Source organism: Natrix helvetica, assembly GCF_964273705.1.
Source record: "Natrix helvetica genome assembly, chromosome: 5".
Taxonomy (NCBI): Eukaryota; Metazoa; Chordata; class Lepidosauria; order Squamata; family Natricidae; genus Natrix; species Natrix helvetica.
Window position 1 is genome coordinate 8,178,852 of NC_138551.1, and position 13,592 is coordinate 8,192,443.

The following is a 13,592-nucleotide window of genomic DNA, read 5'->3' on the forward strand; positions in this document are numbered from 1 at the left end:
ACCCCCTGCCCAAGCAGGAGACACTAACTCTGCCTCTACCTAGGATCAAACTCACAACCTCCTGATTGTGAGGCGAGAGTCCCAGCTCTAGGCCACAACAGCAGGATGCACAGATGCATCCCGACCGAAGGGGAAAAAAACAGGATCAGCTGTGATTGGGACACAGGGTGGGTGGAGGAGTATGGGTAGGGGGAGTCTCCTCCCAGGCCTTCTTTGGGCAATTTGACCCAACTATCTTGCCAGTGGGACAGTGTCCTCTTACCATTCCACGCTATATCCTGAACCAACTTTTACCTAACTATCTCTGAACTGCATGTGCTAAGGCAATGATGGCGAACCTTTTTTGGCTCGCGTGCTATATAGCCTCCTATAAAGCCTCTGGAGCCTGGGGAGGGCGAAAACAGCCTCCCCCATCCCCCCGAAGGCTTCAGGAGGCTTCAGGAGCTTCCCCGAAGCCTCCGGAGCACGGAAAACGAGCCTATGAACAAACCGGAAGTGACTTCCAGGTTGCTCATAGTGTCGCTTTTTTGTCCTCCGGAGCCTTCAGGGAAGCCTCCCGAGGGCTCCTGAACGCTCCGGAGGGCTAAAACCAGCCTAATGAGCAACCTGGAAATCTGTTCCCGAACTTCCGGTTTGCTCATAGGGCCGGTTTTTCGCACTCCGGAGGCTTCAAAAATGGCCTCAAAAGAAGGCCGGTCAGTTGGCCAATGCGCACATGCACGCCGGCCAGCTGACAGGGCAAGCTTCGCATGCCCTGACCAATGGCTCCACGTGCCATAGGTTTGCCATCATGGTGCTAAGGTGTGGGAAGACAGAAATCGTCATCCTCATTTCACGACCCCATAATCGCTTGCAGGGTGGAGTCTGGGCACCTGAATGAGCAGACAGAGAGCCCAGCATCCCATCTACAGGTTTAATCCTGCCCTGCCCAGGTTACCTTGGCACACAGGGCAGCACTGATCACTTTGATGGACTGGCTGGGAGCAGTTGAGAGGCTGGCACAACACGGGATCACAGATGACTGTCCGCTTCTGAGGAACCGGAAGGAGAGAGAGAAAAAGGACGACAGAAGGAAGACCATCGATTAGAGCAGGCAAAAGGAAGGGGCAGAATTTTATTCTCACTTGGGCCGAGTTTGCTTGCAAAATGACAGCAGAACAGAGTTGGAAAGGACTCGGAGTCCTGGTACACCAACTTTTGGCTCAAGCAGAAACCCTACACCAGGGGTGTCAAACTCAAGGCCCGTGGGCCGGATACGGCCCATGGAGTGCTGAGATCTGGCCCACAGGGCCTCTTCTGGCGAAAACGGAGCTCGGGAGGGCTGCGTGCAGCAGAGATGGGAAGCCAAGCATAAAACTTTCCTCCTAATTCAGAGGTGTCGAACTCAATTTCATTGAGGAACTGGGGCGGGGGGAGGTGGGTGTGGCTGACTGAATGGGTGTGGCCAACTGGATTTTAAAAATAGTTTTTATTAAACATTTCCCAGTTTAAAAAGAACAAGAGAAAGGTACAGAGACAGATTCAAAACAAATAAAAACACACGCAATGTAACAATGCAATGTACTTTTACAGCTCTCCTTATCAGCATGTATATTCTGCTTTTGTAGTTTACTATTCAATTTTTGCCTTCTCAGGGTTTTTAACGATTCTAATAGTATTGAATATAATTATGTTATACTATAATAGTTTGGTGCATATAATCAAATTTTACATATATATATTTTCCTTCATAATATAATCAATAATTTTCAAAACTTTTATTTCTTGTTTTGGGGTCTATTCTTTTGCCACTTGTATAGTCTTATTATTATTTTTATTTATTTATTTATTGGACTTCTAGACCGCCCCCTCTCCCCGAAGGGACTCGGGGTGGTGCACAGGTACAAATTAAAGTCATACAGTCAAAATACATATAACTAAAATCGAATTAAATACACCCCTGTACAAATTTATAAAAATTAAAACTTAACCTTAGAACCAAATCACAAATTTAAAAATACAGACTGAGGTGGGAAAGCTGGAATTAGTCTATTCCATATTTTATAATAGTCCAATGGCCATCTCAACCGCCAGTCACTGAGCGTGGCTGATTGGGTGGGCGTGGCCAGCTTAACACCATTCCCCAAACTGCTGGCATGTTTCCTCTTTGCACTAGGTAGATTGGGCCGAAGCCAGGCTGGTCCAAGGTTTCCCCTTTGCATTGGGTGGGGCTGGCCCCTTATGTACATTTCCCAGAGCGGCTATGCAGGCCAGATGCGACCACATCGTGGGCTGGATCCGAGCCTTGTGTTTGACACCCCTGTTCGAATGGGATGCTTCAATGCTTCCAGAAAACCACCATTACTTTCTCCACTCTTTTCCCACTTACCTGACAGATGCATATAGAACATTTCTTGTCATAGCCGGGAGCCCAGCGGGAGCCATGAGGCCGGTGTTGACCTTCAAAAAAGCAGGCGTTGGGTTCTTTCTTCACCTCTTTGGGGTCCCTGGGCCTTGGTTCTCCAATGGGTTCCACCTCTTGGTTTTCGGAGGCCAGCCGGAAGCCCCCCGTCTTGCACTGGTTGGGAATGCGAACCTGGAAGCACAGTGACGATTGAACAAGTGAGCAGCTGAACGTATCAACAGTAGGGCCAGCGAGGAGCCAAAAGGAAGAGAAATCAAGCTTAACGAATCCGATTGATGAGACTATCCCATCCAATCTACCTGAAAGAACCTGAAAGAAAATATAAAAGCAGTGTTAAGATGAGTAGACTTCAACTCCCAGCATTCCCCAGCCGGGAGAATTTGAGGAGTTTAAGTCCACAAATCTTAAAAACACGGATTTAAATAAATAGCAGAGATATTCCATGTCTACATGATAAGTATCATGGCCTCCATCCAGAAGTGGGCTGCTGCTAGTTCGCACCGGTTTGGGTGAACTGGTAGTTAAGATTCTGCACAGTTCAGCGAACTGGCAAATCCCATCACTGGCTGGCCCTGCCCCTGCTCATTTTTTGGCCTGTTTTCCAGGCCGTTTTCCTGGCCGTTTTGGCCTGTTTTTCAGGCCAAAAATTGTCCAAATAATGGCCTGAAAACAGCCCAGAAAATGGCCAGAAAAGAAGCTGAAAACGGCCCCAAAACAGCCTGAGAACGGCCAAAACAGGCCAAAAAATGAGCAGGGGTGGGGCCAGCCAGTGGTGGGATTAGTCCCAACCAGTGAATCCGACCTGTGCCTTTGAGGCAAGTGACTGGGAGGCAGGGCTGGGTGTGATGGGTGACATCACCCACCAAGTCACATGACCAACCGGCCACGCCTATCCAGCCAGAGAAGGGGTCATTAAGTTATTCAAGTCGCACCACTGCCTCCATCACTGGATCTTCACCTATTCAAGTTCGAACACGAAGGTAAGACTCCTGCGGAAGAGATGGACAGAAACGGGAAGAACTGTGTTAATTCCCCGAGTCCTGCCTGGAAAGGGAGCGGCTAATAAATCCAAATTTATTATTATTATTATTATTATTAATTCAGCCTGTTCTATTCCAACACTGAGAGCCAATTGGGCGCAAAGGTTCAGGTCAGGGGTGGGTTCCGGATCCTTTATTGCTGGTTCGCTCAGGGATGTGCTTCAGGAGCGGGCGCGCTTCTTTGAGAAAATTGCTTCTGCGCATGCACAGAAGCAAAAAACATGGTGGCACCTATGGCACCGCTGTTAGAACTAGTTTGGGGATGTGGGCGGTCGAGTTACTACCTACTCAGCTGAACTGGTCCGAATCTGGTTCAGGGGCAGATTTAAAACAGATGATGGACTGTCTGCTAAAAAAAAAACCAAGGTTATGGCACACACTTGAAAGAAAACCAGGACGCCTGGAGCTGTGGGGTCTCTCTGGCAAGAACAAAGAATGCTTATTGACCTATAAAGCTTAAAACAATTCTGGGTGATTAAAAAGCTGATCAAAGTAACAAAGAATTAGGCATCTTGCAGACCTCACTCAGCTAGAAGTTAGGAATAGAGATGGCCTGGAGCAAATAGAATATCTGTTAGATATCTTCTGGAACATTCATTAGCCAAGGCTTAGGAATAGAGATGACTAGAGACCAAAAGAATAATTGGTAAAGGTAAAGGTTCCCCTCGCACATATGTGCTAATCATTCCCGACTGTAGGGGGCGGTGCTCATCTCCGCTTCAAAGCCGAAGAGCCAGTGCTGTCCGAAGACATCTCCGTGGTCATGTGGCTGGCATGATTAAATGCCGAAGGCGCACGGAATGCTGTTCCCTTCCCACCAAAGGTGGTTCCTATTTTTCTACTTGCATTTTTCATGTGCTTTCGAACTGATAGGTTGGCAGAAGCTGGGACAAGCAACGGAAGCTCACTCCATTATGCGGTGCTAGGGATTCGAACTGCCGAACTCCTGACCTTTCTGATCAACAAGCTCAGTGTCTTAGCCACTGTGCCACCACATCCCTTTTTCGGTGAGATAATAATTGTTAGATCATAACTAAAATGTTTATTAGATGATATTTCTTACATATCCTGCTTGATCCCGCCTTCTGCTTTAGGGGAAATGTATAAAAGCTTCCTTAATTCTATTGTTCGGGGCCCTTGGCATTTGGGCCAGGACCCCTTCCCTTGGAGCAGGGGTGGCGAACACGCGGCTCGCGAGCCGCATGCGGCTCCCGGCCAAAATAAATGAGGCTCTTTGCCTCTTATCATTATTTAGTATACTGTGGCTCGGATCGCGCGCTCCCTTTCGGAAGCTGGGGAGGTCCTTTGCAGGCAGCTAGAACGGGCCGCCTGCAAAAGGACTTCCCCAGACTTGCTTTGAGGAGCACGGGGCGACTGAGGCTAGTTGTGAAGCCCCAAAGCCCCCACCGCCACCGGAAGAACTGCTGCCACCTCCTCCTCATCCTCCTCTAACAGGCAGCACTGCCGGATTTGCCGCCCGGCGCTGCGGCTGAGATGAAGCCGCCAAAGCTCCAGCCGGCATCTCCGCGCGTGGCAGCGGCGCCTCCCCTCCGCTCGGAGCAGCTGAGCTCAGTCAGCACTGGGTTACCCCTGCCCCCTCCTCCTCCTCCGCCGTGCTTTTGAGGAGCCAGTAGGAAGGCGGGGGGGGGGGGGAGCAGGGGAAAAAAAGCCTCATGGCTCGTCAAAAGCACGGAGGAGGGGGAGGGGGCAGAGGTAACCCAGCGCTGAGCTCAGGAGCAAATCTGGTGATTCTGTTGGAGGAGGAGGAGGAGGAGGAGGTAGCAGCAGTTATTCTGGTGGCAACTCGTACTCGTCGGCATCTTCAGCAGAAGCCCTGCCCACAATGAAGAAAGCAAAGATGGAGCAGATCCACGCAGATGATGTCGCTGCAACATGACTGGAGGAGGAATTCTGGGAGTTGAAGTCCACAAGTGTTAAAGCTGTCAGGTTTGAAGACCCTTGGGGGTTTTTTCCCTAAAGGGTTAGGGGTGCAAGGGTCTTGTAACTTGACAGCTTTAAGAGTTGCGTGCTTCAAATGCCAGAGTTTCTGAGCCAACATTTTGGTTGCTAAGCAGGAGCGTTGTTAAGTGATACTGATATTATATAACACTTTGAATTAAGCGGGTACCTTGAAGAAACATAACTTTGAGTTTCAAATAATACTGATTTCGTTGTTGTCTTAGGTGACATCTGTGAAAAAAATTCGGGTGCTCAGGCATGAAAATGTGCCGCTCAAACACTATACTTTTCTGCTCACATCTAAAAAAAATTAGAGGGAACATTGCTTCCGGGTCTGTTTTGGCAGGTCACTGCGTGGTGTGGCTCTCTGACTCTCACAGTTTAAAATTTTGGCTCTTTTTGTCGAACTTGTTCGCCACCCCTGCCTTGGAGGCTTCAATAAAAGGAAACAAACCCCGCACCTCGTGTCTGATGTCCTTCATTGACCTCAGCACTAGGCTCAATTGGGGACAACATAGTAAGTTGTAAGTTGAGGACTATCTATATACCAGGGGTGAAATCCAGCAGGTTCTGACAGGTTCTGGAGAACCGGTAGTGGAACTTTTGAGTAGTTCGGAGAACCGGCAAATACCACCTCTGGCTGGCCCCAGAATGGGAGGGGGGGAATGGAGATTTTGCAGTATCCTTCCCCTGGAGTGAGGAGGGAATGGAGATTTTACAGTATCCTTCCCCTGGAGTGGGGAGGGAATGGGGATTTTGCAGTATCCTTCCCCTGGAGTGGGGAGGGAATGGGGATTTTGCAGTATCCTTCCCCTGGAGTGGGGAGGGAATGGGGATTTTACAGTATCCTTCCCCTGGAGTGGGGAGGGGATTTTACAGTATCCTTCCCCTGGAGTGGGGAGGGAATGGGGATTTTGCAGTATCCTTCCCCTGGAGTGGGGAGGGAATGGGGATTTTGCAGTATCCTTCCCCTGGAGTGGGGAGGGGATTTTACAGTATCCTTCCCCTGGAGTGGGGAGGGAATGGGGATTTTGCAGTATCCTTCCCCTGGAGTGGGGAGGAAATGGCGGTTTTGCAGTATCCTTCCCCTGGAGTGGGGAGGAAATGGGGATTTTACAGTATCCTTCCCCTGGAGTGAGGAGGGAATGGAGATTTTACAGTATCCTTCCCCTGGAGTGGGGAGGAAATGGGGATTTTACAGTATCCTTCCCCTGGAGTGGGGAGGAAATGGGGATTTTACAGTATCCTTCCCCTGGAGTGAGGAGGGAATGGAGATTTTACAGTATCCTTCCCCTGGAGTGGGGAGGAAATGGGGATTTTACAGTATCCTTCCCCTGGAGTGGGGAGGAAATGGGGATTTTATAGTATCCTTCCCCTGGAGTGGGGAGGAAATGGGGATTTTACAGTATCCTTCCCCTGGAGTGGGGAGGAAATGGAGATTTTGCAGTATCCTTCTCCTGGAGTGAGGAGGGAATGGGGATTTTGCAGTATCCTTCCCATGGAGTGGGGAGGAAATGGGGATTTTACAGTATCCTTCCCCTGGAGTGGGGAGGAAATGGGGATTTTACAGTATCCTTCTTCTGGAGTGGGGAGGGAATGGGGATTTTGCAGTATTCTTCCCCTGCCACACCCACCAAGCCACACCCACAAAACCGGTAGTAAAAAAAATTGAATTTCACCACTGCTATAGATCCCAAGTCAGTGAAATGTCTTTCTGTTGAACTCTTGCACTGCAAAAGCTAAAAGCAGAATTTGAATTTCCAGTTTCTCCTTTTCAACTCAAACTCCTTCACGGATTTGTGGTGGGGAAGGCAATGTTGGAAAAGAAATTGTGTCATCCGCTTTGAGGTCCTGGAGGGCAGACAGGGGATATAATCCAGCAAATAGATTAATAAATTATTTTCCTGCAGAACTGCCAGCGTGGAAAGGCTTAGTTCTTTTCCATCTTTACCACTCGGCAATCGCTGAAGGGAAAACACGTCCTGGCACTGTGATGAGATGCCAAGAGGATTCTGCCGCCTTCCAGCCAAACACGGTTTCTGGGAACCCACTGGCAATGTTGGCCTAGAGCCCTGGTAAGGTGCGTGGCAGACAAAAATCTGCCTTTGCAAACATCCCAGCCATAGAGGGACTCTGTTTGGGTAGGAGGAAGAGGAGGAAGAGAAAGAAGAACAGGAGAAGGAGATGGGGACAAGGATGAAGAGAAGGAGGAGGAAGAAGAGCAGGAGGAGATGGGGAGGAGGAAGAGAAGGAGGAGGAGGAAGAGAAAGAGGAGGAAGAAAAGCAGGAGATGGAGAGGAGGGGGAAGAGAAGGAGGAGAAGAAGGAGGAGGAGGAAGAGAAGGAGGAGGAAGAAGAGCAGGAGAAGGAGATGGGGAGGAGGAAGAGAAGGAGAAGAAGAGGAGAAGATGAAGAAGATGAAGAAGAGGAGGTGGAGGAGGAAGAGAAGGAGGAGGAGGAAGAGCAGGAGAAGGAGGGGGAGGAGGAGGAAGAGAAGGAGGAGGAGGAGGAGAGGAAGATGAAGAAAAGAAGGAGGAGGAGGAAGAGGAGGAGGAGGAGAAGAAGAAGAGGAGGAAGAGGAGAAGAAGAAGATGAAGAAGAAGAGGAGGAAGAGGAAGAGAAGGAGGAGGAAGAAGAGTAGGCGAAGGAGATGGGGAGGAGGGGAGAAGGAGGAAGAAGGAGGAGGAGGAATAGCAGGAGAAGGAGAGGGAGGAGGAGGAAGAGAAGGAGGAGGAGGAGGAGAAGAGGAAGATGAAGAAGAGGAGTAGGAGGAGGAAGAGGAGGAGAAGGAGAGGAGGAGGAGAAATCAAAGAAGAAGAGGAGGGGGAGACTTGCTTCAGCCAAAAAATGCTTTGTTTTTTTGGTCAAATTTTGTGACAATTTTTTTCTGCCTCACATCTTCCTCACTGGGGTCGCATTGAGTCCTTGATCATCAGTTTAGCATCGGTACCCTCTTCCATCAAGGACCCCAGACATGGCAGGTCAAGGAGAGGCAAGAAAGAGTAAACTAGGAGTAGCTACAAGGGATTAGTGCTCCCTTGCAGCCATAGGAGTAGTTTACTCCAACTAGTTCTATGCCAAGGAGGAAACCTTGGGTTTTCAGCATCTCCATGTCAAAACCAGCAGATTAAGTGGGAGCAGAGTTGCCTTCAGAGTAACATGCCTACAACAATATTCCCCCCAAATGGGAACAGCAACCCCGATGGCGCAGTGGTTAGAATGCAGTATTGCGGGCTAACTCATTGCTCACTGCCAGCAGTTCGATCCTGACCGGCTGAAGTTCGACTCAGCCGTCCATCCTTCTGAGGTGGTTAAAATGAGGACCCAGATTGTTGGGGGCAAATAGGCTGACTCTGTAAACTCCCTAGAGAGGGCTGTGAAGCATTATGAAGTCTAAATGTTTTTGCTATTGCTAATTTCATTTCTTGGAAAGTGAATTCAAATTCTGTTGGCCACGTGAATCCAACCAGTTTGTTTTTCCTGGCCATAGCATGAAAATGACTTGCTGTCCTTTTGTTCTCTGATGCTGATGCAGAATGACTACCCGTTTCACTTCCAAGAATTGGCATTTCGGTAGGGTTTCACATCCAAATATTAATCGGGCCCATGCCGGTTTAGCTTCCACGCCCAGACAGAGTCAGATACAGAAGGATCTTGACAAACTTGAACATTGGGTACTATCTAATAAAATGACATTCAATGGTGAAAAGAGTAAGGTTCTACATTTAGGCAACAAAAACGAAATGCACAGGTGCAGTATAGGTGGTACCGTGCTCAATAGTAGTAACTGGGAGAGGGATCTTGGAGTCCTAGTGGACAACCATTTAAATAGGAGCCAGCCGTGGGCAGCAGCTGCCAAAAAAGCCAACATAGTTCTAGGCTGCATCAACAGAGGGAGAGAATCAAGATTACGTGAAGGGTTAATACCACTTTATAAGGTCTTGGTAAGGCCACACTTGGAATACGGCATCCAGTTTTGGTTGCCACGATGTAGAAAAGATGTGGAGACTCTAGAAAGAGTGCAGAGAAGAGCAACAAAGATGATTAGGGGACTGGAGGCTAAAACATACAAAGAACAGTTGCAGAAACTGTGTATGTCTAGTCTGATGCAAAGAAGAGCTAGTGGAGACATGATAGCAGTGTTCCAATATCTTAGGGGCTGCCACAAAGAAGAGGGAGTCAAACCAGTGGTGGGTTCTGGACAGTGGTGGGTTTCAAAAAATTTTAGAAGCTATTCTGTAGGTGTGGCCTGTTTTGTGGGAGTGGCTCGGTGGTCATGTGACCGGGTGGGAGTGTCTTGGCGGTCATGTGACTGGATGGGTGTGACCAACTTGGAAAATGTGGTGAAATTCACTTAAGAATGCTCTTGCTTAGCAACCAAAATTTTGGGCACAAAAATTCCTTGTGGTGATAAGTCAAGGACTATCTCTGCCTTCCTCTGCACGGCAGCCTTGTCTTTGTAAACTTCTTCTCCTTTCTGGCAATTTTCCTTTCTGTTAGAGGTATCAAAATAATCCAGATGATATAAGGTTTCCTGCTGGGGCAGAGGGTTGGACTAGATGACCTCCGAGATCCCTTCCAGCACTAGATTGCTGTGGTGTTTCAAAGCATTTTCTAAAGCCATGTCTAGTGCCAGGATTAACAATCCGTCCTTCCTCTCCTTTCTCTCTCTCTCTCTCTCCCTTCATTCCTCTTTCTTCTTTTCTCTTTCTTTCTTTTCTCCCTTTCTCTTTCTTCCTTTCTTTCTTTCCTCTCTCTCTCTCTCTCACACACACATTTTAGGAATGACATCTAAAGGACCTCTAGAAGTCTTGTTCAAAACTGATCGTACTCCATGACAAAAGTTTAGCTCAGATCCGTTAGCTTGACTATAAATGATCCCATTTAGATAATTTAGGATTTTTTTAAAGAATGTGGAAATGAGCAAAACAATATAGTAGAGAAATAAAGAAAGGAGGGAAGGAAGGAAAGAAAGAAAAGAAAGGTGTTCAGTTCTTAATATTTGAATGTATCTTCTTAATAAAGATACTAGTAATAATGTATTAGAATATTCCCTTTCTCCCTTACCCCTCCCTTCCTAAAATTTATTTGGGGCCACATGCAATTCTTCCTTCTTCCACCTCCCTCTACTCTCCTTCCTATCATCTCATTTCCAGCTCCTTTCCTTCCTTCCCTCCTTCTTCTTAAATGGAGGGGGGGAGTGACTTCGCTCTCCTTCTGCCAGCTAAAGGAAAGGGAGATATTGATACAAAGTCAATCACCTCACGGCATGGCCGGTGATTACCCTGCCAAGCGGTTACAGCTGATTCAAGTGCCGATCGGAACAGAGATAAGCGCAAAAATTCGGCTTTTCCTTCAGCTTCCCAGGAAAACGTAGAAGGCGCAGAATCAGCGCTGCCTAAAGGCAAAAAGGTTTGGAGTTCCCTCTGCGCACCCACAAGCCAAAACCTCCCGGAAGGCTTCTGCTGGCAGGCGAATGGGGCCGGGGGGGCCAGGCCAGGGGAGTGACATTTCCGGTACGGGGCCCCCGGAAGCCCCAGTACGGGAAGGCATGCTAAATTCTTTCAACTGGTAGGGGCGTACCAGACAGAACCGGCTGAAACCCACCTCTGGCTCCGGAGCCTGGAGTCGTCCACATGGACTACAGTGGCGCCTCCGCGAGCCTCTGCGACGCTCCAGCTGCTCGGCAGAGTGTCGTGCAGGCACGTGCGTGGAAGCACCGAAGACTTTAAAGACAGGTAAGGAGCGCAGGTGGGTGGGCGGGCCCTCCGGAGCACTATACCGGAGCGGTACACAGTGCTCCGGGTAGGTTCCGGTACTCCCGTATCAGGGTGTACCACCTGCAACTCATCACTGAGTCAAACTATTCTCCAAAGCACCTAAGGGCAGGACAAAAAGCAATGAATGGAAACTGATCAAGGAGAGAAGCAACTTAGAACTAAGGAGAAACTTCCTGACGGTTAGAACAATTAATCAGTGGAACAGAAGTTGCTCCAGAAGTTGTGAATGCCCCAACACTGGAAGTGTTTAAGATGTTGGATAACCATTTGTCTGAAGTGATGTAGGGTATCCTGCCTAAGCAGGAGGTTGGACTAGATGATCTCCAAGGTCCCTTCCAACTCTGTTATTCTATTCTATTCTTATTCTAAGATGTGTGGACTTCAACTCCCAGAGTTTGCTGGCTGGGGAATTCTGGGAGTTGATGCCAGGCTTAAAGTTGCCAAGGTTGGAGACCCCTGGCCTAATGCATATATTCACTGCCACTACGCAACAGACAAATAGCTTTGCTGACTGGGGAATTCTGGGCGTTGAAGTCCATACATCTTAAAGTGGCCGAAACAGCACTCTAGTTAATAGCTAACACCTATTTCTGAACTTTAAACAACTTATTTAGAGCCTGTGAGGGATAGAAGCAAATGTTTTTGGGGAAAAAAACAAGATACAAACCGTATTATTGATTACGATAATTTCTCTTCTTATTTTGCTAGCTAAAAAAGGACAGCCGGCCCCACTCCACTTGTCCTGCCCCCCTCTCTGCCCCCTGGAAAACTCTATATGTCATTCAGTGTTAGGCAAACATCCATCTTCATAAATGCAGTGTTTCTCATTATTTTATTTCCCTGCCAAAAAAAGCTTCATTGGCGGAATTTCCATCTGTCTAGGGAGCAAGCAAATGCTTCTCCTTGCAGTGATTAGGAATGCAAACAATGTAGAGTTTAAGAGTTTTGGCACACGGCTTTCCTTGGGAATTTGCCACACTCCTAAATGTTCCCACTAGCTGAGAAAAAGAGAGTAATTTTTGAAATTCTCTCTCTGTGTGTGTGTGTGTGTGTGTGTGTGTGTGTGTGTGTGTGACTTCAATTCCTGTCTGCTTAGAGGGCCTTTTCAACCTGACTTTTCAAACTGTGCCCATCACCTTCTTGAAAGAAAGAAGCTTGTGAATTTATCCTGGTGCAGATTATCCCAAAACTCAGCTGTACCTTCTGTTTTTTTTAATTGCATTCTAGTTTCAACATTTAGGTAAAGCATAAAGGTTCCCCTCGCACTTATGGGCTAGTCGTTCCCGACTCTAGGGGACGGTGATCATCTCCGTTTCAAAGCCGAAGAGCCAGCGCTATCCGAAGATGTCTCTGTGATCATGTGGCTGGCATGACTCAATGCCGAAGGCGCATGGAACACTGTTACCTTCCCACCAAAGGTGGTCCCTATTTTTTCTACTTGCATTTTTATGTGCTTTCGAACTGCTAGGATGGCCATGCCCAGGTGGCCACAGTGGGAAAGAGCGTAGAGAAGAACAACGAAGATAATTAGGGGGCTAGAGGACAAAACATATGAGGAATATTTGCCAGAATTGGGCATGTCTAGCTGAATGACAGGAGGGATGAGGGATGATACAATAGCGGTCTTCCAATAGTTGGGGAAGGGGCTATCACAAAGAAGAGGGAATCAACCTATTCTCCTGAGAATCCGTGGGTAGGACAAGAAGTAAGAGATGGGAGGTTATTGTGCTTTAGTTCGCTAAAAAGAGATCCAACCTAGAATTAAGGATAAATTAATTACCATATTTTTGGACTATAAGACGCACCGGAGTATAAGATGCACCATGATTTTGAAGAGGTAATTTAAAAAAAAACGTTTTTGCACTCTGCAGACCTCCCAAACCTTCGGCATGCCTCGTTTTTTGCAAAAAAATAAGAGGGGGGCATGCAGAGGCTTTGGGAGGCTCTTAGAGTGCTCCTGGTGGCTGGGGGGGGGGGCAAACAGTCCTTGAACATTGGGCACTATCTATCACCATCCATTTTTGCAAAGGGGGCGGGGTTTTGGTAGGCCAAAAATGCTGTATTCAGTGTATAAGATGCACTCAGATTTTCACCCTCTTTTTTGAGGGGAAAAAGGTGAGTCTTATACTCTGAAAGATACGGTAATCCAATTAATCAGTGGAACACTTCAGAGGTTGTGGCTGCTCCGTCCCTGGAGATGCTACAGGTTGACATCTCATACAGTAAGTCTTCCACTACTTAGCTAGAATCTCCTTCCCTATCATTCAGGGGTGTCAAACTCAAGGCCCGTGGGCCGGATTCGGCCCTTGGGGTGCTTAGATTTGGCCCGCGGGGCTACCCTGGAAACAGTGATGGTACTTCTTCCAGTGAAAGGAGGGCTGCATGTGACTCCATCGAGCTCCATTTTCAC

The 13,592-nt window shown here is 48.0% G+C and overlaps 1 protein-coding gene across 2 annotated transcripts in view; it reads right to left on the reverse strand.

The window, feature by feature from the left end:
* CHRD (chordin) overlaps positions 1 to 13,592 on the reverse strand; it is a gene marked incomplete at its 5' end in the record, with an annotated part of 64,006 nt that overhangs the window by 15,231 nt on the left and 35,183 nt on the right. For both annotated transcript variants that reach the window (XM_081953621.1, XM_081953622.1), the window contains 2 exons: positions 938 to 1,031; positions 2,369 to 2,575. In XM_081953621.1, the coding sequence (XP_081809747.1) occupies positions 938 to 1,031; positions 2,369 to 2,575 (301 nt within the window). The remainder of the gene's footprint in view (positions 1 to 937; positions 1,032 to 2,368; positions 2,576 to 13,592) is intronic.